This window comes from Pseudophryne corroboree, chromosome 5 (genome assembly GCF_028390025.1).
Source record: "Pseudophryne corroboree isolate aPseCor3 chromosome 5, aPseCor3.hap2, whole genome shotgun sequence".
Lineage (NCBI taxonomy): Eukaryota > Metazoa > Chordata > Amphibia > Anura > Myobatrachidae > Pseudophryne > Pseudophryne corroboree.
In genome coordinates, this window is record NC_086448.1 from 85776080 (window position 1) to 85798307 (window position 22228).

At 47.1% G+C, this 22228-nt stretch overlaps 1 protein-coding gene across 1 annotated transcript in view; it reads right to left on the reverse strand.

Moving 5' to 3' along the window:
- The window catches only part of LOC134927249 (pituitary tumor-transforming gene 1 protein-interacting protein-like), a 195623-nt gene that overhangs the window by 103416 nt on the left and 69979 nt on the right, over positions 1–22228 (reverse strand). Inside the window, exons 4-5 of the mRNA XM_063921446.1 lie at positions 14340–14454; positions 11946–12014 (exon numbers count right to left, since the gene is read on the reverse strand). Of these exons, the coding sequence (XP_063777516.1) occupies positions 11946–12014; positions 14340–14454 (184 nt within the window). The remainder of the gene's footprint in view (positions 1–11945; positions 12015–14339; positions 14455–22228) is intronic.

The following is a 22228-nucleotide window of genomic DNA, read 5'->3' on the forward strand; positions in this document are numbered from 1 at the left end:
GGGCGCCCAGCATCCACTACGGACTACGAGAAATAGAATTATCGGTAAGTAAATTCTTATTTTCTCTGACGTCCTAGTGGATGCTGGGGACTCCGTAAGGACCATGGGGAATAGCGGCTCCGCAGGAGACTGGGCACAAAGTAAAAGCTTTAGGACTAGCTGGTGTGCACTGGCTCCTCCCCCTATGACCCTCCTCCAAGCCTCAGTTAAGATTTTGTGCCCGAACGAGAAGGGTGCAATCTAGGTGGCTCTCCTGAGCTGCTTAGAGTAAAAGTTTAAATAGGTTTTTTACAGTAGGTGGCTGTTGGTATGTCCAAAGAATGTGGGATTTTAGATACGGTAAAGTTCGATAACCTCCCTTATTACTGGTATAACAATTGATAGGTAGCTTACTGTGACATGAAGTCTTTTATTAGCTGGCCAGCCTTCATAGCATCTATCAGATCTTTAATCATTTATCACAGGTAGGTATTTCAGCCTTATTAGCGCATAGCCGTGTGGTTGTTTTGAGCGACCGGTCATAGTGGTCGAGAAACGCGCAAGGAGTTTTGACTGTGACCTCATCCTTCCTGCTAATACCTACCCTGCCGCACCGCTGAATTATTCTCTGGAGCGAATATTGGAGAACAGCGGGCAGTAACCCGTACCATCCAGTCACACTGTGGAGCTACGTGGTACACAGTGAGTGACAAAGCGGAAGAAACACCCGGTCAGCACAACAGAGCATTGCGGCTGTGCGGAGACCTGACTTTGGAGCGGTACTGAAAGACAGTGAGCCGCCCTGCAAACAGACCTGTCAGGGAATCACCCAGACAGCTCAACACAGCCACACGGCTATGCACTAATAAGGCTGCAAGACCTACCTGTGATAAACGATTAAAGATCTGATAGATGCTATGAAGGCTGGCCAGCTAATAGAAGACTTCATGTCACAGTAAGGTACCTATCATTTGTCTAAGTCAGGCTTTTTCAACCAGTGTGCCGTGGCACACTAGTGTGCCGTGACCAGTTGCAAGGTGTGCCGCGGAGCCAGAGCAGCTTCCTGCACCTTCAGAGTGAACTGTTGGCCCAGGCTATTCTTAGAGGATCAGGTGTGCTCCGGCCGTGACCTATGCCTTGATAACGATGTGATATCATAGGTCACGGCCGCCGTGTCTCACCACCCACCCAGCCCACCCGCCTGCATACACATCTTCCAGTTCCCGCCTGCATCCACAGCTTTCCTTGCCGACCGCCCACTGCTCCGTATTCGCAGAACTCCACTATGAACAACCCCCGCCACTGAGGGACAGGGAGGAGGACTTCTGATAATATTTGTTATTTTATTTCTCCTGTGGGGAACAATAGGATTTCAATAGGATTTATGTGGGGAGAACAAGAATTTATGGATTAATGGGAGGAACAATGGGAATAATTCATGTGGGGAGCAATAGGATTTATGTGGGGAGAAATGTGATTGATTTATGTGGGGAGCAATAGGATTTATGCAGGGAGCAACATGATTTATGTGGGGAGCAATGTGGATTGTTTTTTCTGTGTAGGCCAATGTATGTGTGGATTTTTTTTTTTTCTGTGAGGGCCAATGTGTGTGTTTTGTTTTTTTCTGTGGGGAACTGATGGTGTGCCTTGGCAATTTAAAAATATTGTTCGGTGTGCCACGAGTAAAAATAAGATTTTAAACCTACCGGTAAATCTTTTTCTCCTAGTCCGTGGAGGATGCTGGGGACTCCGTAAAGACCATGGGGTATAGACGGGCTCCGCAGGAGACATGGGCACTATATAGAAACTTTAGAATGGGTGTGCACTGGCTCCTCCCTCTATGCCCCTCTTCCAAACCTCAGTTAGAGAACTGTGCCCAGAGGAGACGGACAGTACGAGGAAAGGATTTTTGTTACTCCAAGGGCAAGATTCATACCAGCCCACACCATCCACACCGTATAGCCTGGAATATACGCAACCAGTTAACAGTATGAACAAAACAGTATCAGGCAAAGACTGATTTCAACTGTAACATAACCCTTATGTAAGCAATAACTATATACAAGCCTTGCAGAAAATAGTCCGCACTGGGACGGGCGCCCAGCATCCTCTACGGACTAGGAGAAAAAGATTTACCGGTAGGTTTAAAATCTTATTTTCTCTTACGTCCTAGAGGATGCTGGGGACTCCGTAAGGACCATGGGGTTTATACCAAAGCTCCCAAACGGGCGGGAGAGTGCGGACGACTCTGCAGCACCGACTGAGCAAACGCAAAGTCCTCATCAGCCAGGGTATCAAACTTATAGAACTTTGCAAAAGTGTTTGAACCTGACCAGGTAGCTGCTCGGCAAAGCTGTAAAGCCGAGACGCCTCGGGCAGCCGCCCAAGAAGCCCACCTTCCTAGTGGAATGGGCCTTTACCGAATTTGGTAACGGCAATCCAGCCGTAGAATGAGCCTGCTGAATCGTGTTACAAATCCAGCGAGCAATAGTCTGCTTTGAAGCAGGAGCGCTAAGTTTGTTGGCTGCATACAGGACAAACAGTGCCTCTGTTTTCCTAACCCGAGCCGTCCTGGCTACATAGATTTTTAAGGCCCTGACTACATCCAGGGACTTGGAGTCCCCCAAGTCACCCGTAGCCACAGGCAACACAATAGGCTGGTTCATATGAAATTATGAAACCACCTTGGGCAAAAATTGAGGACGAGTCCTCAACTCCGCTCTATCCATATGGAAAATCAGATAGGGGCTTTTGTGAGACAAAGCCGCCAATTCAGACACCCGCCTCGCAGATGCCAAGGCTAACAACATGACCACTTTCCAAGTGAGAAATTTCAACTCAACTGTTTGAATAGGTTCAAACCAGTGTGACTTAAGGAACTGTAACACCACGTTAAGGTCCCATGGTGCCACTGGGGGCACAAAAGGAGGCTGGATGTGCAGCACTCTCTTGACAAAAGTCTGGACTTCTGGGAGAGAAGCCAATTCCTTCTGAAAGAAAATAGATAGGGCTGAAATCTGTACCTTAATGGAGCCTAACTTCAGGCCCATATCCACTCCTGTCTGTAGAAAGTGGAGAAAATGGCCCAGATGGAAATCTTCAGTAGGAGCATTCTTGGCTTCACACCAAGATACATACTTCCTCCAGATACGGTGATAATGTTTCGCCGTCACCTCCTTCCTAGCCTTCATCAGCGTAGGGATGACTTCTTCCGGAATACCTTTCCCAGCTAGGATTCGGTGTTCAACCGCCATGCCGTCAAACGTAACCGCGGAAAGTCTTGAAACACGCAGGGCCCCTGCTGCAACAGGTCCTCCCTGAGAGGAGGAGGCTACTGATCTTCTGTGAGCATTTCCTGAAGATCTGAATACCAGGCCCTTCGAGGCCAATCTGGAACAATGAGTATTGTCTGCACTCTTTTTCGTCTTATGATTCTCAATATTTTTGAGGTGAGAGGAAGAGGAGGGAACACATAGACTGACTGAAACACCCATGGTGTCACCAGAGCGTCCACCGCTACTGCCTGAGGGTCCCGTGACCTGGCACAATACCTCCAAAGCTTCTTGTTGAGGCGTGACGCCATCATGTCTACTTGAGGAAGTCCCCAATGACTTGTTATCTCTGCAAAAACTGCTGACAGAGCGCTTACGTGATTTTCCGCCCAGCGAAGAATCCTGGTGGCTTCCGCCATTGCCACTCTGCTCCTTGTCCCGCCTTGGCGGTTTACATGAGCCAAGGCTGTGACGTTGTCTGATTGAATCAGAACCGGTAGGTCGTGAAGAAGATTCTACGCTTGACGTAGGCCGTTGTATATGGCCCTCAATTCCAGTACGTTGATGTGTAGACAAGCCTCCTGGCTTGACCATAGCCCCTGAAAATTTCTTCCTTGTGTGACTGCTCCCCATCCTCGGAGGCTCGCGTCCGTGGTTATCAGAACCCAGTCTTGAATGCCGAACCTGCGACCCTCTAGGAGGTGAGCACTCTGCAGCCACCACAGGAGAGACACCCTGGCCCTGGGGGACAGGCTTATCTTCTGATGTATTTGTAGATGGGACCCGGACCACTTGTCCAGAAGGTCCCACTGAAATGTCCTCGCATGTAACCTGCCGAAGGAGATGGCCTCGTAGGCTGCCACCATTTTTCCCAGAACTCGAGTGCATTGATGAACAGACACTCTTTTTGGTTTTGGCAGGTCTCTGACCATGTTCTGGAGGTCCTGGGCTTTTTCCATTGGGAGAAAAACCCTCTTTGGCAGATTTAGAATCCAACCGTGCTGTTGTAGCACTCTCAGGGAGAGCGACACGCTTTTCAGCAATTGATCTTTCGATCTCGCTTTTATCAGGAGATCGTCCAAGTACGGGATAATTGTGACTCCCAACCTGCGCAGGAGCACCATCATCTCCGCCATTACCTTGGTGAAAATCCTCGGGGCCGTGGAAAGCCCAAACGGCAACGTCTGAAACTGGTAATGACAGTCCTGTACAGCGAATCTCAGGTACTCCTGATGATGAGGATATATGGGGACATGAAGGTATGCATCCTTTATGTCTACTGACACCATAAAATCCCCCCCCCCCCCACCCTTCCAGGCTGGAGATCACTGCCCGGTGCGATTCCATCTTGAATTTGAACTTATTCAAGTACAGGTTTAGGGATTTTAGATTTAAAATGGTTCTGACCGAGCCATCCGGTTTCGGGACCACGAACAGGGTTGAATAGTACCCTTTCCCCTGTTCGACTAGGGGAACCTTGATAATCACTTGCTGTTGACACAGCTTTTGAATTGCAGCTAACACTCCCTCTGGGGGAGCAGCTGGCAAGGCCGACTTGAAAAATCGTCGAGGAGGCACCTCTTCGAATTCCAGTTTGTAGCCTTGGGACACAATTTCCAGCGCCCAAGGATCCACGTCTGACAGAACCCAGACCTGGCTGAAGAGTCGAAGACGTACCCCCACCGGTGCGGAATCCCTCAGTGGAGCCCCAGCGTCATGCGGTGGATTTAGTGGAAGCCGGGGAGGACTTCTGCTCCTGGGAACTAGCCGTAGCAGGCGTTCTTTTGCCTCTACCCTTACCTCTGGCGAGGAAGGATGATCCCCGACCTCTTCTGGACTTATGCGACCGAAAGGACTGCATCTGATATTGTGGAGTTTTCGTTTGCTGTGGGGGAACAAAAGGCAAAAAAGTAGATTTACCCGCGGTAGCTGTGGAAACCAGGTCCGCGAGACCTTCCCCAAATAAAACCTCACCCTTGTAAGGTAAAACCTCCATATGCCTCTTTGAGTCGGCATCACCTGTCCATTGGCGGGTCCACAGGGCTCGCCTAGCCGAAATCGCCATGGCGTTGGCTCTCGAACCTAGCAGCCCAACGTCTCTCATATATAAAACTGCGTCTTTAATGTGACCTAAGGTCAATAAAATGGTATCCCTATCTAGGGTATCAATGTCAGCTGACAAGGTATCTGTCCAACTGCGCTACATACCCATGCCGATGCTGTTACCGGCCTGAGTAAAGCACCCGTATGTGTATAAATAGATTTTAAGGTAGTTTCCTGTCTGCGATCAGCAGGATCCCTGAGGGCTGCCGTGTCTGGAGACGGTAGCGCCACCTTTTTGGACAAGCGCGTTAAAGCCTTGTCCACCCTGGGCGAGGATTCCCACCGTACCCTGTCCCGTGCAGGAAAAGGATACGCCATAAGAATCCTCTTGGGAATCTGCAGTTTTTTATCTGGAGTTTCCCAAGCTTTTTCAAATAACTCGTTTAGCTCATGAGATGGGGAAAAGGTTACCTCAGGTTTCTTTTCCTTAAACATGTGCACCCTCGTGTCAGGGACAGAGGGGTCATCTGTGATATGCAAAACATCTTTTATTGCAATAATCATATAAAGAATACTTTTGGCCACCCATGGGTGTAACCTTGCATCATCGTAGTCGACACTGGAGTCAGAATCCGTGTAGGTATTAGTGTCTGCTATTTGGGATAGAGGACATTTTTGGGACCCTGAAGGGCCCTGTGACACAGCCAAAGCCATGGATTGACTCCCTGCTTTTTCCATCCTTTTATGTAATAAAGTCACATTTGCATATAAAACATTCCACATGTCCAACCAATCAGGTGTCGGCGTTGCCGACGGAGACACCACAATCATCTGCTCCACCTCCTCCTTAGAGGAGCCTTCCGCTTCAGACATGCCGACACACTCGTACCGACACCCCCACACACACAGGGATATATTTATATGGAGACAGTTCCCCAATAAGGCCCTTTGGAGAGACAGAGAGAGAGTATGCCAGCACACACTGGAAACAAAATTCCCAGATAAATAGCGCTTTTATATATAATTATCTGTATATAATACTCTCACTGCGCCTTAGAAATGCCCCCCCCCCCCTTTTCTGCCCTGTGTCACCGTGTTCAGCAGGGGAGAGTCCGGGGAGCCAGCTTCTCTGCAGTGCTCTGTGGAGAAAATGGCGCTGGTTAGTGCTGTGGGATCAAGCTCCGCCTCCCCAGCGGCGGGCTTCGGTCCCGCTCAATTTTGTAATACTGGCGGGGGATTTTAATATATACTGCCTCCGCAGCCTATATATGTACTAGCCAGTCCTAGAGGTGTAATATTGCTGCCCAGGGCGCCCCCCCTGCGCCCTGCACCCATCCATGCCTGCAGTGTGTGTTGTGTGTGGGAGCAATGGCGCGCAGCGTTACCGCTGCGTGTTACCTCAGAGAAGATCTGAAGTCTTCTGCCTCCTTTGAAGCCTTCTTTCTTCTTATACTCACCCGGCTTCTTTCTTCCGGCTCTGTGAGGAGGACGGCGGCGCGGCTCTGGGACGAACGGCGAGGGGAGACCTGCGTTCTGACTCCCTCTGGAGCTAATGGTGTCCAGTAGCCTAAGAAGCAGAGCCTATCACTTAAGTAGGTCTGCTTCTGTCTCCTCAGTCCCACGATGCAGGGAGCCTGTTGCCAGCAGTGCTCCCTGAAAATAAAAAACCTAACCAAAGTCTTTTCAGAGAAACTCTGTAGAGCTCCACTGCAGTGCATCCAGTCTCCTCTGGGCGCAGGAACTAACTGAGGTCTGGAGTAGGGGCATAGAGGGAGGAGCCAGTGCACACCCATTCTAAAGTTTCTTTATAGTGCCCATGTCTCCTGCGGAGCCCGTCTATACCCCATGGTCCTTACGGAGTCCCCAGCATCCTCTAGGACGTAAGAGAAAAAAGGTTGAAAATCACTGGTCTAAGTTATACCAGTAATAAGGGAGGTTATCGAACTTTGGGGGTCATTCCGAGTTGATCGCTCACTAGCTGTTTTTTGCGGCTCTGCGAACAGATAGTCACTGCCTATGGGGGAGTGTATTTTAGCATAGCAAGTGTGCGATCGCTTGTGCAGGGGAGCTGTGCAAAACGTTTTTGTGCAGTTTCTGAGTAACTCTGAACTTACTCAGCCGCTGCGATCACTTCAGCCTGTCCGGTCTCGGAATTGACGTCAGGCACCCGCCCTTCAAACGCCTGCGTTTCCACGAAACTCCCAGAAAATGGTCAGTTGCCATCCAGAAACGCCTTATTGCTGTCAATCTCCTTGCGATCGGCTGTGCGAATGGATTCTTCGTTAAATCCATCGCACAGCAACGATCCACTTTGTACCCGTACGATGCGTCTGTGCATTGCGGTGCATACGCAGTAGTGACCTGATCGCTGTGCTGCGAAAAACGGCAGCGTGCGATCAGGTCGGAATGACCCCCTTTAACCGTATCTAAAATCCCACATTCTTTCGGACATACCAACAGCCACCTACTGGTATTTATAAAGATATCTGCCAATATTTAACATTATTCTTATCAAGGATAAGTTCCCTCTGAAATACATATTACGTACTGCAGACAGACTGAAAGGAACTTTGGTGGTTTTTCAGGAATTAAAGGGGTTTCTTCGTCCATACTATATATTTTATATGTATTCTTTCTCCATTTGGATTTCTGTTTTATTGAACGGCAGATCTCTTTAAAATTCTGAGGGTTTTTTTTAACCAATTTTTTTATATATCTATTCACTGATGATAGAGTGATAATCTATTTAATAAATTGATGTGTATTGGTAACCTCTTGCGCTCCCCTTACATTCTTTTCCAATTTTGTTTAGAAAAGTTGCAATAGCTTTAAGAGCAGCAGGAGAGGCAGGGAAATGCCGTCAGCAGGGAGACGCCGGCAGCAGGAGAGGCAGGGAGACGCCGGCAGCAGGAGAGGCAAAGAGACGCCGGCAGCAGGAGAGGCAGGGAGACGCCGGCAGCAGGAGAGGCAGGGAGACGCCGGCAGCAGGAGAGGCAGGGAGACGCCGGCAGCAGGAGAGGCAGGGAGACGCCGGCAGCAGGAGAGGCAGGGAGACGCCGGCAGCAGGAGAGGCAGGGAGACGCCGACAGTAGGAGAGGCAGGGAGACGCCGACAGCAGGAGAGGCAGGGAGACGCCGACAGCAGGAGAGGCAGGGAGACGCCGACAGCAGCCACGGTTGGAATATTAACTTCACTGTGCAGATAACATTGCTTGTATGTAGGCTGTATTGTCAGGAGTACTGTCTTCTAGAGGCATCAGCATAATGATTATCTAACAAGCAAATGGACCCCTGCACTTCTACTATGAGTAGGAGATGAGCGGTTCATTAAGTGAACCTATTACCATGCTGTTTTCTATATTTTTGTTGTACAAGGAACAAGCCTGCATATTGGTTTTGCAACCTTGTTTATATTTAAAGAATTAAACACACTATGTCCAATTACCATTTAAATGGCGTTCATTAAAATATTACTTAACTGCAGTGTTCCCCTAGCCTGGCGGGTTTTCTCAAAGCCTCTGAGGTTACACAGCATGCGCGTGTGCATGCCCTCTCCTGTCACCATGTTGGTCATGCCTCTGTAATGAAGGCGATTCTACATGCATTCAGATGTTACCTACAAGTACTGAGAGTGGCACTGACAAGCCAGAACCTGACACTCATTTACATCACAGGCTTCCTGAGGAATCCTGATCGCAAAGCGGTCACTTTTTTTGTATTGTTTGCATGCTATGCCTGCTGGGAGTTACCTTCTAGATGTTCTGCAGGTGTGTGTGGGAGAGAGATGACGAGAGTGGGAGAGAGATGACGAGAGAGAGATGACGAGACGGGGAGAAAGATGAAGAGCGGTGGAGGGAGATAATGAGAGATAGCTGGTGTCAGGCAGATTTTTGCATACGCTCAGCTTGGAATAGCTCACAAGTCTGCCTACACGCCCTCAGAACACTTAGCCTATAAACGACCAAGCTTTACCCTCTAATCTTTAAACAGACATGCGGCTGAGATGTGCACAAGGAATAACCCACAGTGACTCAAAGTTCCATTTGCTTGGCTCCGACACATGCGTCATGCAAAAAATTGGAAGATCTGTTTGCAAAAAGTAACTGTGCAAATCTGGCTCATGGTCAGAGAGGGGCAAGAGACGGTGAGGGCGCGGGTAGGGGAAAAGAGGAGAAGATACAGATGTGTATTTGAAGCATTCCTTTAGCAAATGATCAGTGTATGACTAACACAGATACGGGAGATATAGGGGCCTAATTCAGATCTGGTTGCATATACCGCAATGCACCTACACGTCAGATGGCTACAACGAGCATCGCCGGTTAGTGACGGGATGGTGCAAAGAATCCATTTGCAGGGGCGTTCGCAAGGTGATTGACAGGAAGAGGCCATTTGTGGGTGGCAACTGACCGTTTACAGGGAGTGTCCAGAAAAACGCAGGCGTGCTCAAGCGTTTTCAGGGAGGGTGTCTGACGTCAGCTCCGGCCCCGATCAGCAGGATTCAATCGCACTGGAAGAGTAAGTCCTGGGCTCGCAGAGACAGCACAGACTAATTTTTGTGATGCTGTGCAACACATGCGTTTGCACACTTGCACAGCGATTTAACCCTCCCCATGTAGGCGGCGACTATCTGATCGCAGTCCAGCGATCAGATCAGATCTGAATTAGGCCCATACAGTGATGACCGCAAGGTGCTCAGGTCCAAGGTAATCCACCTTAATAAACCTCGTCAGATGTGTCTGCAATTAATTAGTAAATACAGTTCCGTTTTGAAGAATATTTGGAATACAAAAGCAGAAATGTGAAAACAGCATGTAAAACTAATCATGATGCGCTGCCCATTTCTTGCTTTTTCTGCATTAATTGGATGTCTTAATAATTCCGTTAAGAGCCCTGTAACATCCGATCGATATCCGTGGGAGTACAAATCCACTTTGCAACATCAGGTCATTAGGCATGGAAAAGTTTTATCAACACTTGTGCAGCAAATAAACAGTACGCTGGGCCTGAGAGCGGTAGAAGAATCTGTTCCTCTGAGTGGCTATGTACAGTAGCACACATTACACAGGGCAAGCAATACCTAGAAACTCTTCATTTTTAAATTGTTAAGACCTGCTGTCCATTGGGTTGTGTCTATGTTACCTTCGTGCTCAGGACCTGGAAGTGACAAAACGAGAGGGCAGGAGAGAACTTCCGCCCTTACAGCACCTAAATGTTTTCTTTATTCTCCGCTCGTTTGGGGTAATTTTTTGTTTTTCTTTGCAGCTCGCCATGCTTCGGGCTCGGTGTCTCGCTTCGCTCGCCACACTTTACTATTCCAAATAGCATTTTGGTAATGGGCACAACAAGGCGATGACTCGGGTGCAAGAATACATTTATGTCTGACTGGGGAAACAGCGGTTATCTACTGGGGTATGGGTCGTTGGATAGACACAACTTAGGTCGACAGTCATTAGGTTGACAGGGACAATAGATCGACAGGTCAAAAGGTTGACATGAGGCTTTTGACTGTTTTTGGTGTCGTTTTCTCCGTAAAGTGACGGGGAACCCAAATTAGTGCACCGTGTCTAGCACTATCCAAGCCAGGCTGTATCTACCACAGTTCCTGCACAGCCAGCAGTGGTTCTAAGAGTTGCTGCCTTCCTAAAACATTTACAAGTAGGTCACGCCCCTTATTAGCAATCTATCTTACTACACCAACCAATATCTTATGTATTTAGTCTACAGATCATCTTAAAGCAAGAATGATGCCAAACTCGGATGAAGATGGATGCCCTCGCCTGGGCATCCCCATTATTGGAACAAGACCCAGTTCTGAATTCATTATCACAGGGTTTGTGGGCCTCTGATGATCCCCAATGGGCAATCACTGCTGAAGCAATCCTCTCTCATCTCTGCCAATGACAGCGCTCCACAGACTGGGCATCACCAGTACCAGTAGGCGCTTAACAATGGTATACAAGGCCTGTACAGTCTTACAGAAGTTACTTTCTCAGAGCAGTTACTGGATTTTCCTGTATGGAGTTTAGTGTGGAGGAGGATAATTACTTAAACTACAGATCTTTCTAATCTACTACGGTCTGTGTTATCTCCCACATGCAGGGACAGACCTAGACACTCTACGGGATAAGTATATATATATATATATATATATATATATATATATATATATATACATATACAGTATATAGTGGGTAGGGAGCCAGGAGAGGGCAGGACACAGCAGCAGGCAGATCGAAGTGATACACTAGTAAATAAAATAGAATAAATTGATACGTAACTATACAGGGCCACCATTCACTCCTTTGCCGCAGGGTGTAACATAAGACGGGATGTGTCGTTCTGACGGTACAGCAAATTTGAGTGACAGTTATGAAAACTTGCAGAGCAGAAATGGTGACTGGTCTATTCTACGTAAGATCTCATTATAGCAGTTTCCTGTAAAGATGAGGAGGGACAGTCCTCTATCTGTAATGGTAACGTAAGGTAATATTTACTATTTAAGACAGCTGTAGTAGATTGCCAGATTAATGCTGAATACTGTATTTGACCTTAAGGATTCAGACGTGAGAATGGCCATTTTGGTGCATAGTGGTCCGCTAATAACAAGTAGCTGTATGACATGACAGTAAACTGACGGTAATAAATCTACCTCTCATCCGACAATTGTTTCCTCTTCTCGCGTTCTCTGAGGAGGTTTTCTTCCTCTGCTTCCAGTCTTCTATAAAAGGCAAAACAAAAGATATGTCACATACTGTGTACAAGAAAATCATTCCTTCTGTCCTCACATAGCTGGCAGCCTTTGTGTGTCCGGGACCAATATTTATAATAACGCAGCCTATCAATTTACTTGGAACACATGAAATCTGTGAGGGCGCATCTCACAGACGGCTGCTCTATGTCCCCATCCCCTACACACTGTGCAGCTATTCTGTAGGATGAAGTCATATCCTGTCACTACTGTAGGAGCATATGGTACTTGCACTTGGGAGGAGGCAGCCATTTTGAAGGTTTCATCAATGTTCATAAGGAGAAGTCACCTAGTGAAATGTGTGCGCTGCATTTTTATGGACCATCCACAGGTGATTGGTGCACTATTTTATTATTTTAAAATAAACTGTTTATAATAAAGGTTTAAAACTTCTTAAAGTTGGAAGACATACAAGGTGGGATGTATCAAGCCTGGGAGAGAGAGATAAATTGGTGTAGGTGGCCATAGAAACCAATCAACTTCTAATTGCCATTTCAAAAGCTGTGCTAGATAAAATTACAGAAGCAGATTGGTTGATTTGGGCAAATTCTCTACTTTAGCTCTCTCTAAAGCTTAATACATCTCTCCCTTGGACACAACCCATCTTCAATGGCAGAAAACATCCTCCTTATATGAACATCTTCCTGTTACCAAAGTCGGATGCGAGGGGAGGACAGCCGCTCCCCCCTTCCCCCCCCCAGCCGGTAATCACCCATTCAACCAGAAGATGCTATAAAGTTGCGAGGGGAGGACAGCACCCCCCGGCCGGTAATCACCCATTCAACCAGAAGATGCTATAAAGTTGCGAGGGGAGGACAGCACCCCCCGGCCGGTAATCACCCATTCAACCAGAAGATGCTATAAAAGGTTCTCAACAACAAGAGGGAGATGCAGGTATGAAACCTGCAGTCACTGGAGCTGGATGAAATCACTGCTGTGGGAGCAGATTACTTTTATACTAATGAATTAAACCAAAGTCAAGTGTGCGAGTGGGAAGAACATTGTAGAGTCATTAGTGCACAGGCGTGAGATACTATTAATAGCCCAGTGTACAAAAACAATCTAATTAATAGCAGTTCTACTACTCAAATGGCGGCTGGCTTTCTTCAAATCTGTACAGGTTAAATGGCACGGTGGTGCAATGGTTAGCACTGCAGATTCACAGAATTGAAGTATTGGGTTTGATTTCTACCAAATGTGTGGAGTTTGGATGTTCTCTCCATGTGTTTGTATGGGTTTCCTCCAGTTTACGCCAACAATCCGAAAACATTCTGGTAGGTTAATTGGCTTCTGACAAAAAAACCATGTAAATCTAGTGTATATGTGATAGGGAATATATATTTTATTAAGGTCCACTAGGGCAGAGACTTCTCTGAAAATCGCTGCGTAATATGGGCCTGATTCATAGATGTACGCCAATGGCGTCTAAGCTGCAAATGTGTACACAGCAACTGTGTGGAAATATACAACTGTCGCAGCCGCTGGGATTTGTATTGAGACGCCAACCGGCAGCTTTGCATATACCAGGGTCTGTGTAGAAAGATGCAGCGTCGGTCGCAGATCAGTCGATTATCAAATTTCTGAGTAGACCTACTGTTGTGCAGCATGGATGCAGGAAGTAAGGCGCCGGAACCATTGCAGCTGCATACAGGATTGCAGTCGCAGGCTAAGACAAGCCCCCCCGAAAATGGTAACATCACACCTGCATTTTGTCCACATGAAGTAAGGCGCCGAAACCATTGCAGCTGCATACTGGATCGCAGACGCAGGCTAAGACACGCCCCCCAAACATGGTAACATCCCACCTGCATTTTGCCCGCAGGAAGTAAGGCGCCGGAATCATTGCAGCTGCATACGGGATCACAGTCGCAGGCTAAGACAAGCCCCACCGAAAATGGTAACATCACACCTGCATTTTGTCCACATGAAGTAAGGCGCCGGAACCATTGCAGCTGCATACTGGATCGCATTCGCAGGCTAAGACACGCCCCCCAAAAATGGTAACATCACGCCTGCATTTTGCCCGCAGAAAGTAAGGCGCCGGAACCATTGCAGCTGCATACGGGATTGCAGTCGCAGGCTAAGACACGCCCCCAGAAAACGGTAACATCACAACTGCATTTTTGCCCGCCCCGATAACTCCTCTAAATGACCCCTGTCAATCACTTTGCGGAAAAATATTCCCGATGAGAGCTCTGTATATATAACTCTATACATAAAAATCGATAAACAAAATATATTGTAAAACAAAAACCAAAAAGAAAAAATAAATGGGTTAGAGAGATAAATACTTACAGCCTAGAACTAGCACTCTTCCGGCAGTAGCAGCAATAGCAGCAGCAAGCTGTTACACTTAATAGAAGGACTCCTAACACCACGGACATAGCGATGATCAGTGCTTCAAAGTTTACTAAAAGACACAAGAGAAAAAAGAAATACGCGTTAGTAAATAGCAATACGGGACTATTGTGCAGCAGAGGAGTCAGACAGTGGATTATAGCAGACTACAGACTGTGGACTATAGCAGACTATAGTGTGATCATCATGGTGTAATCTCTAGCGAGAGAGCAGCCATGTTGTACATTGGTAGAATCACAACACATATCATTAAGCAATCTTTGACTCCTGGGGCGATCTAGAACCCATCAATAGGTGCCACATTACTGGCAAATGCAGGCGCTCTGGCCGCAGTCCCCGAGAGCAACAGCAGAGTGTATGTGGCTTGGAATGACAATGTATCATGAGATGAAGCAGTCAGCTGTGCAGTGGCTGCTGCTCCAGGGTACAGGGGAATGAAGTGTTACAAAATAACATTATAGCTGAACATGAGGGTCCTGTTGCACAGCATCTAAAGTGTTACACTTGAGGAGATCCTCATAGGGAAAAGGTGGGTAGATAATATTTAATATATAGCCAATGGTTTATCACTGGCGGCGCGGCAGAGGCGAGTCAGTGGTTGTATGATTTATATATTGATTGCAGTCACTGAGCCGGACACTATATTGCTACACAGGGTCTGCTAAACAGCATCAACAGTGTGGAACCGGAGCAAGAAAAATAATAGAAAAAAAATGTTTCACCTGTCTCGACCTCCTTAACTTATATCCAATTTAACGCACTAACTTACAATGGATGGCCTTATTTCTGCGCAGATTAATTCTGTAAAATAATGAGGCATGAGCAGGAATAAATTATCATATAACTAATCCTAAATGTTGGACGAAGGACAAGTGTCTCATTGCTGTCACAAGCCCCCCCTGCCAGCCAGTTGCACATCATGTTATTATCTATAGTAGAAATGAAAAAGAAACACATCCCCTTCCTCACTGGCGGCTTTACACGGACTGCCAGCACAGTTTTACATTTTCACCTCAATCCTGTCGGGAAGTGGCAGCCTACAAAAGCCAGCGCTTCGCAAAACTAGCTGCATTATTTTCTAATAAAATAAATGACAAAATAATATAATTAAAAGAGATGCCTAGTTACTAAGAAAAATACCCTTTCAACTGATCAGATCACTTAAATATGTCTGTAAAGGTTTTGTGTTCAGATGAACCAGTTATTTGTTTAAAATGTAAACCGGAAAATGCCACCTTACATCACTGGTCCTATAGAAAAACTGACTGTGTTTGGAATTTAAAGCCTAATTCAGACCTGATTGCAGCAGCAAACTTTTTCTCTACTGGGAAAAATCATGTTGCACTGCAGGGGGGGGGGCAGATATAACATGTGCAGGGAGAGTTAAGGCGCCCATCCACTAGTCCGATTTGGGCAGGCACAGCATAACATACTACACCCCTCTTAATCATATGCTATGAGGGGCACCGCTCGTACACCCCTAGTTACGGCCCTGGTCGCATCACACTGCGACTGAAACACACATCCATGCAAAAAAGATGCTTGGCGCAAGCCGTGTTCCGCAGGACGCAGAGAAGGGATCTTTGGTGCAACACATCTGTAAGTAGGGGCTACCACAGTCCACACTAATATTTTTACAACCTCGTCTGATAACTTTTAGCCAAAATCTCCACCATAAAAGTAAATAGGTTACAAATACCTTTAACAAAAAGTTATTATTTCACCAGAAAACCTGGTAACAACCATTTGTAAATCTTCTCTTCAATTGGTGGATTGGAGTTCTAAATCAAATCTGTGCGACGCCCCCTTTTAATATTTCACAAGCCATATTTAAGATGCACTCTTTAACATATAAACCGGCAGACAGTTGACAAGAGCGTAGTTTGAGTTGCTGTAATGTACCGGTATACTGTATACGTGTCTGCTGAACAAAGGAATAATAACTTCTATTCATCTTCACTGAAGAATATACAATGCCCAGTGGGGTTCATGGGATATTACAGTCATTACACGCTATTGCTGACATTATTCCAGCTTACAATTCAATGCCGATCCAGCACTGCTGGGCTCCACGTCATTACCTCCTTCCCAGACTCCCGAGGCAGAATTAGGCTCAGCGATGACATCTTGTTAAGCTCATCGTAGATTTGTAGACTGAGCTATAAGCAAAGTTTGACACTTTAACGCGCTGCGCTATAATGGCGTATGGGAGCGCAGACAAAGCCAGGTCATGACATAAGCGAGAGCTGGAGATTCTGTCAGTCAGTAATTTGGCGATTAATAATAAAACATGGAAGCAGCGTTCAGTACAGAGAGAAGTTTGGGCAATTAGTGAAAGATAAGGAATATCTCAAGTTGAGCAAAGAAACAGAACACTACAGAATGCAGAATACATTCCGCTTTCATTAGGCGCGCTGCGGAATCTTGCCATCTACAATATTAAGAACATAAATTAGACAGAATTGCTGAATCCCAGCAGCGAATAACATTTATACGGTGAGAATCCTAATGATTCCAAATTTAAAATACCAGTTGTCTGCAGCTGACAGCAATTCAGAACCCTGTCTTGTCACACTGCACAGTGTTGTGTGATTCATGTTGTTTTGTTGGCTCCATCTAGTGTCAAACTAAAAGAATTGCCAGACATAGAACAATGCTGTAATTTCTGGCACCGATTCCAAATATCTTTCCTTCAACTACAAAATTGTAAAAATTTTATGTAAATTGACTTATTTGTTTTGGTGGTTTAACTGTACTTGTCTGCTAAATAGCACTGATCTGTCACAGCCTCGGCGAGGAATTTGCATTATTAGCAGACGTTTATGTTAATAGAGCTGAATTCTGCAGAGGTATTTAATAGGCTAGTTTGCATAAATTACACCAGGCACAAATGCCAACTCGCGCCAGTGAAGCGGATGTCGCATCTCTCATAACCTGTACCGATCATTTCACATATCTTAGCCCAGTTTAATCAACTTTATACATTATTGTGCTCTTAAACAAACAGATTTATTTGTTCAAGATCACGATTAACATGTTACTCTTTTCTTTACTTTTAAAGGCCAAGGCCCAGATGTAATAGGCTGTGGGTCGTGGGTAGCAGGCAGATTTCAATAATTTTACCGCCAGATATAAATTGCAATTTTTCTATTAAAGCAAAATCACTATATCTGGACATGTTTAGATTCAAACAAAAGCTTTTAAAAAGGTTTCACTAACTTCTTGGGTGCAAGGAAAAAAAAACGAGAGAATTAACATCATTGTTCTCACAGATTTTGCAACTGAGCACATCTGTGGGTTTCTTATCTGTAACTATGGACTGAAAAGCAGTTGCAGTGTAATAATGGTGCATTGTTACAATGGACTGTTCAGAAGTTTTGGTGTAACAATGGTCTGAACAGCAGTTGCCGTGCAACAATGGACTGAACAGCAGATGCAGCATAAAAATGGACTATACAGCAGTTACATTGTTGCAATGGACTGAACAGTAGTTGCGGTGTAACAATGGACTGAACAGCAGTTGCGGTGTAACAATGGGCTGAACAGTAGTTACAGTGTAGCAATACAAATTCAACAAAATGGCAATCTGCGCTATGTATGTGTTTTAGAAAATAGCAGCTCAGTTTGGGATTTATTGACTTGTTAAAATAACGAGCGCTGTAAAAAAAGAAAGTTTAAAGCACAACAGAGAGATATTTAAACATAATGATAATAAAGAAATGTTTGCAGCTCTCTTTTGAGATGTTTTTTGAGGGTGTGCAGAAATAAATACCCGCACACCCTCAAGAAACATCTCAAATGAGAGCTGCAAACATTTGTTTATCATTATTATTTTTAAATGTCTGTCTTTTGTGCTTTAAACTTTTTCTTTTTAAGCGGTCGTTATTTTAACAGTGTAACAACAGACTGAACAGTAGTTGCATTGTAGCAAAGGAATGAAAAACATCTGCATTGTTATAATGGACTGAACAGCTGAACAGTAGTTACGATGTAACAATGGACTGAACAACAGTTACGGTGTGACAATGGACTGAACAGCAGTTACGGTGTGACAATGGACTGAACAGCAGTTACGGTGTGACAATGGACTGAACAGCAGTTACGGTGTGACAATGGACTGAACAGCAGCTGCAATATAGCAATTGACTGAACGGCAATTGCAGTGTACTAATAGAATGAACGGCAGCTGCACTGTAATAATGGACAGAACAGCCTCTGCAGTGTAATAATAAACTGAACAGTGGCTGCACTGTGACTGGACTGCACAGCAGTTGCAATGTAACAATTGTCTGAACAGCGGTTGCAGTGCTACACTTATATAATGAGCTAGGTGATTCATCGCGCCCTACGGGCGCTCTTCACAACGTCGTAAGGGGCTGCGCCCCCTTAACCCTTGCATGTCCTTGTGGCAAGCAATATTTTTATTATATGGAGTATTACCTCCAATCATAATGTGTGAGTGGTTAAATATTGCATGGACAAAGGGCATGCAATGGTTAAGGGGTCGTACCCCTTGCAACGGCGTGAACAGCACACGCAGGGCCTGATGAATCACCTAGTTGGTGCTGTGGTTGGGGGAGACGCGGATGGGGAGGAGGTCCAGGGGTGCCGCGGGTGGGAGAGGGGCGGTTGCGGGGGTGCTGCGGGTGGGGGAGGGGCTGGTGTGGTGGTGCCACGGGTGGGGGAGGGGCGGGTGCGTGAGTGCTGCGAGTTGGGGAGGGGGTCCGGAGCCACCATGGGTGGGGGGTGGAGCGGTTGCGGGTTGCCGCGGGTGGTGGCAGGAGGGTGTCGCGGATGGGGCCTGGAGGTGCTGCGATTGGGGGAGGGGCGGGTAATGCTTCTCCTCCTGGAAGCAGCTAAGCTGCTGTCCTCACTTTGGCAGTGGCTCTCCCGGAGACTCGCACAGCAGCCAGTCACTATTGTTAGTGTTGGTGTTCCAAAGCGCCGCATTACAGGTAAGAAGATGCACTCAAACTACAGCTCCCAGCAGCCCTAAGGGCCTGAATGCTTCGGCGCTAAGGACTGCTGGAAGCTGTAGTTTATTTAGTGCGTGTACTTCCCTGTAATGCAGCGCATTGACTGGCTCGCTGAATCAGTGTAAAAGGTGAGAGTGCTGTGTCAGTGACACTGTACACCCACTGCACTGCACTGTCACCTTTTACATTGATTCAGCGTCCAAACATTACCCTCCGCAATATCACCCACTCTATCCGTTACATTAGCCATCTCGGGGCTTCCAGGCTGGCAGCCCAGGTGCTGTGTTGCGGAGTCAGGGCCACTGGGGATCTGGGCACGGCTGCGGCAAGGAGGTGCTTCTGTGACATCTCGCACAGGGGCGGCTCCGGGGCACTCACAGGGAGGGTTATGAAAGCTTTCCGCTGCGCAGCGTTCATACACATCTATGCCGGTGGCCACAGCAGCTTTTGTTCCACCTGCGCCGCGGCTAGAGAGTGGGGATTGTTGATGCTGGAGGGGGAAGGCGGACTGGCAGCAGGATATAGGACGCTGCAGTAAAAGGATTATTCTCTTACGTCCTAGAGGATGCTGGGGACTCCGTAAGGACCATGGGGTATAGACGGGCTCCGCAGGAGATAGGGCACCTAAAAAGAACTTTGACTATGGGTGTGCACTGGCTCCTCCCTCTATGCCCCTCCTCCAGACCTCAGTTAGATCTTGTGCCCAGAGGAGAATGGGTGCACTGCAGAGAGCTCTCCAGAGTTTTCTGTGGAAAAATTATTTTGTTAGATTTTTTATTTTCAGGGAGTCCTGCTGGCAACAGGCTCCCTGCGTCGTGGGACCGAGGAGAGAGAAGCAGAGCTGGCTTGTAAAGTTGGGCACTGCTTCTAGGCTACTGGACACCATTAGCTCCAGAGGGAGTCGGAACACAGGTCTCACCTGGGGTTCGTCCCGGAGCCGCGCCGCCGTCCTCCTCACAGATGCCGAAGTTAGAAGCCAGGTGAGTATTGAGGAAAAGACTTCAGGCGGCAGAAGACATCAGATCTTCATGAGGTAAGCGCGCAGCGGTAAGCTGCGCGCCATTGCTCCCAGTCACACACACAAAGCAGGCACTGAAGGGTGCAGGGCGCAGGGGGGGGCGCCCTGGGCAGCAATAAACCTCGATTTGGCCATAAATAAGGTGGATTAGGCTGGGGACAGTAAATCCGCGGACCCCCGCCATTTTATTAATATATGATGAAGGGACCGAAGCCCGCCGTCGGGTGGGCGGGGCTTGATCCTCAGCACTAACCAGCGCCATTTTCTCCACAGAGGCTGCATGAGAAAACGCTGGCTCCCTGTTCTCTCCCCTGCTGAGCTTCACAGGTTGGAAAAAGGAGGAGGGGGGCACTTTGGCAACGCAGTGAGTGGAGATTACGATTATAAACATATAAAAGCGCTATCTGGTTGTATATTCCAGTGGTTTTAAGCGCTGGGTGTGTGCTGGCATACTCTATCTCTCTGTCTCTCCTAAGGGCCTGGTTGGGGTTTTGTCCCCTTATAGGTAAATGCCTGTGTGTGGGGTGTCGGTACGTGTGTGTCGACATGTCTGAGGCGGAAGGCTTCTCCAAGGGGGAGGTGGAGCAAATGAGTGGTGTGTCCCCGTCGGTTGTGCAGACTCCTGATTGGATGGACATGTGGCATACGTTGCATGCAAGTGTGGCATCTTTACATAAAAGGCTTGATAAGGCTGGTTTAGGGGGGACATCAGGCGGTCAATCCGCAGATTGGACAGACTCACAGGGCCCGTCGGGGTCTCAAAAGCGTCCCTTAACACAAGACACTACTACCGACACGGATTCTGATTCCAGTGTCGACTATGACGAAGTAAAATTGCACCCTAGGGTGACTAAAACTATTCAGTGTATGATTGTGGTAATAAGGGATGTGTTGCATATTGTGGATGAACCCTCAGTCCCCGACACAAGGGTACACATGTTTAAGGAAAAGAAACAGATTATGAAATTTTCCCACATCTCATGAATTAAATGAGTTCTTTGGAAAAGCTTGGGAGACTCCGGATAAGAGACCGCAGATCCCCCAAAAATTTTTTATGGCATACCCTTTCCCTAAGCAGGACAGGGAGATTTGGGAATTACCCCCCACTGTGGACAAGGCCCTGACGCGCTTATCCAAGAAAGTGGCGCTACCGTCTCCTGACACAGCGGCCCTTAAAGACCCAGCAGATCGCAGGCAAGAAACTACCTTAAAGTGTATTTATTCTCATACGGGTGCTATGCTAAGACCGACGATTGCGTCGGCATGGGTGTGTAGCGCAATTGCAGCTTGGACAGATGAGCTGACAGATCAATTTGATACTATGGATAAGGATACTATATTCCTAACTCTAGCCCATATAAAAGACGCAGTCTTATTTATGAGGGATGCTCAAAGGGACATTGGATTGCTAGCTTCTAGGGCCAATGCCATGGCTATCTCAGCAAGAAGATCCTTATGGACTCGCCAATGGACGGGTGATGCGGATTCCAAGAAACATATGGAAGTACTACCCTATAAGGGGGATGTATTGTTTGGGGATGGGCTGACGGACCTGGTTTTCACAGCTACAGCAGGTAAATCAAATTTTTTACCATATATTCCCCAACAGCAAAAGAAAGTAACACCCTATCAGATGCAGTCCTTTCGGTCGCACAAGTCCAAAAGAGGTCGGGGATCCTCTTTCCTCGCCAGAGGTAAGGGCAGAGGCAAGAGAGCACCTGCTGCAGCAGGTGCCCAGGAACAAAAGTCCTCCCAGGCTGCTCCAAAACCCACAGCATGATGCTGGGGCTCCCCTGAGGGAGTCCGCACCGGTAGGGGCACGTCTTCGACTT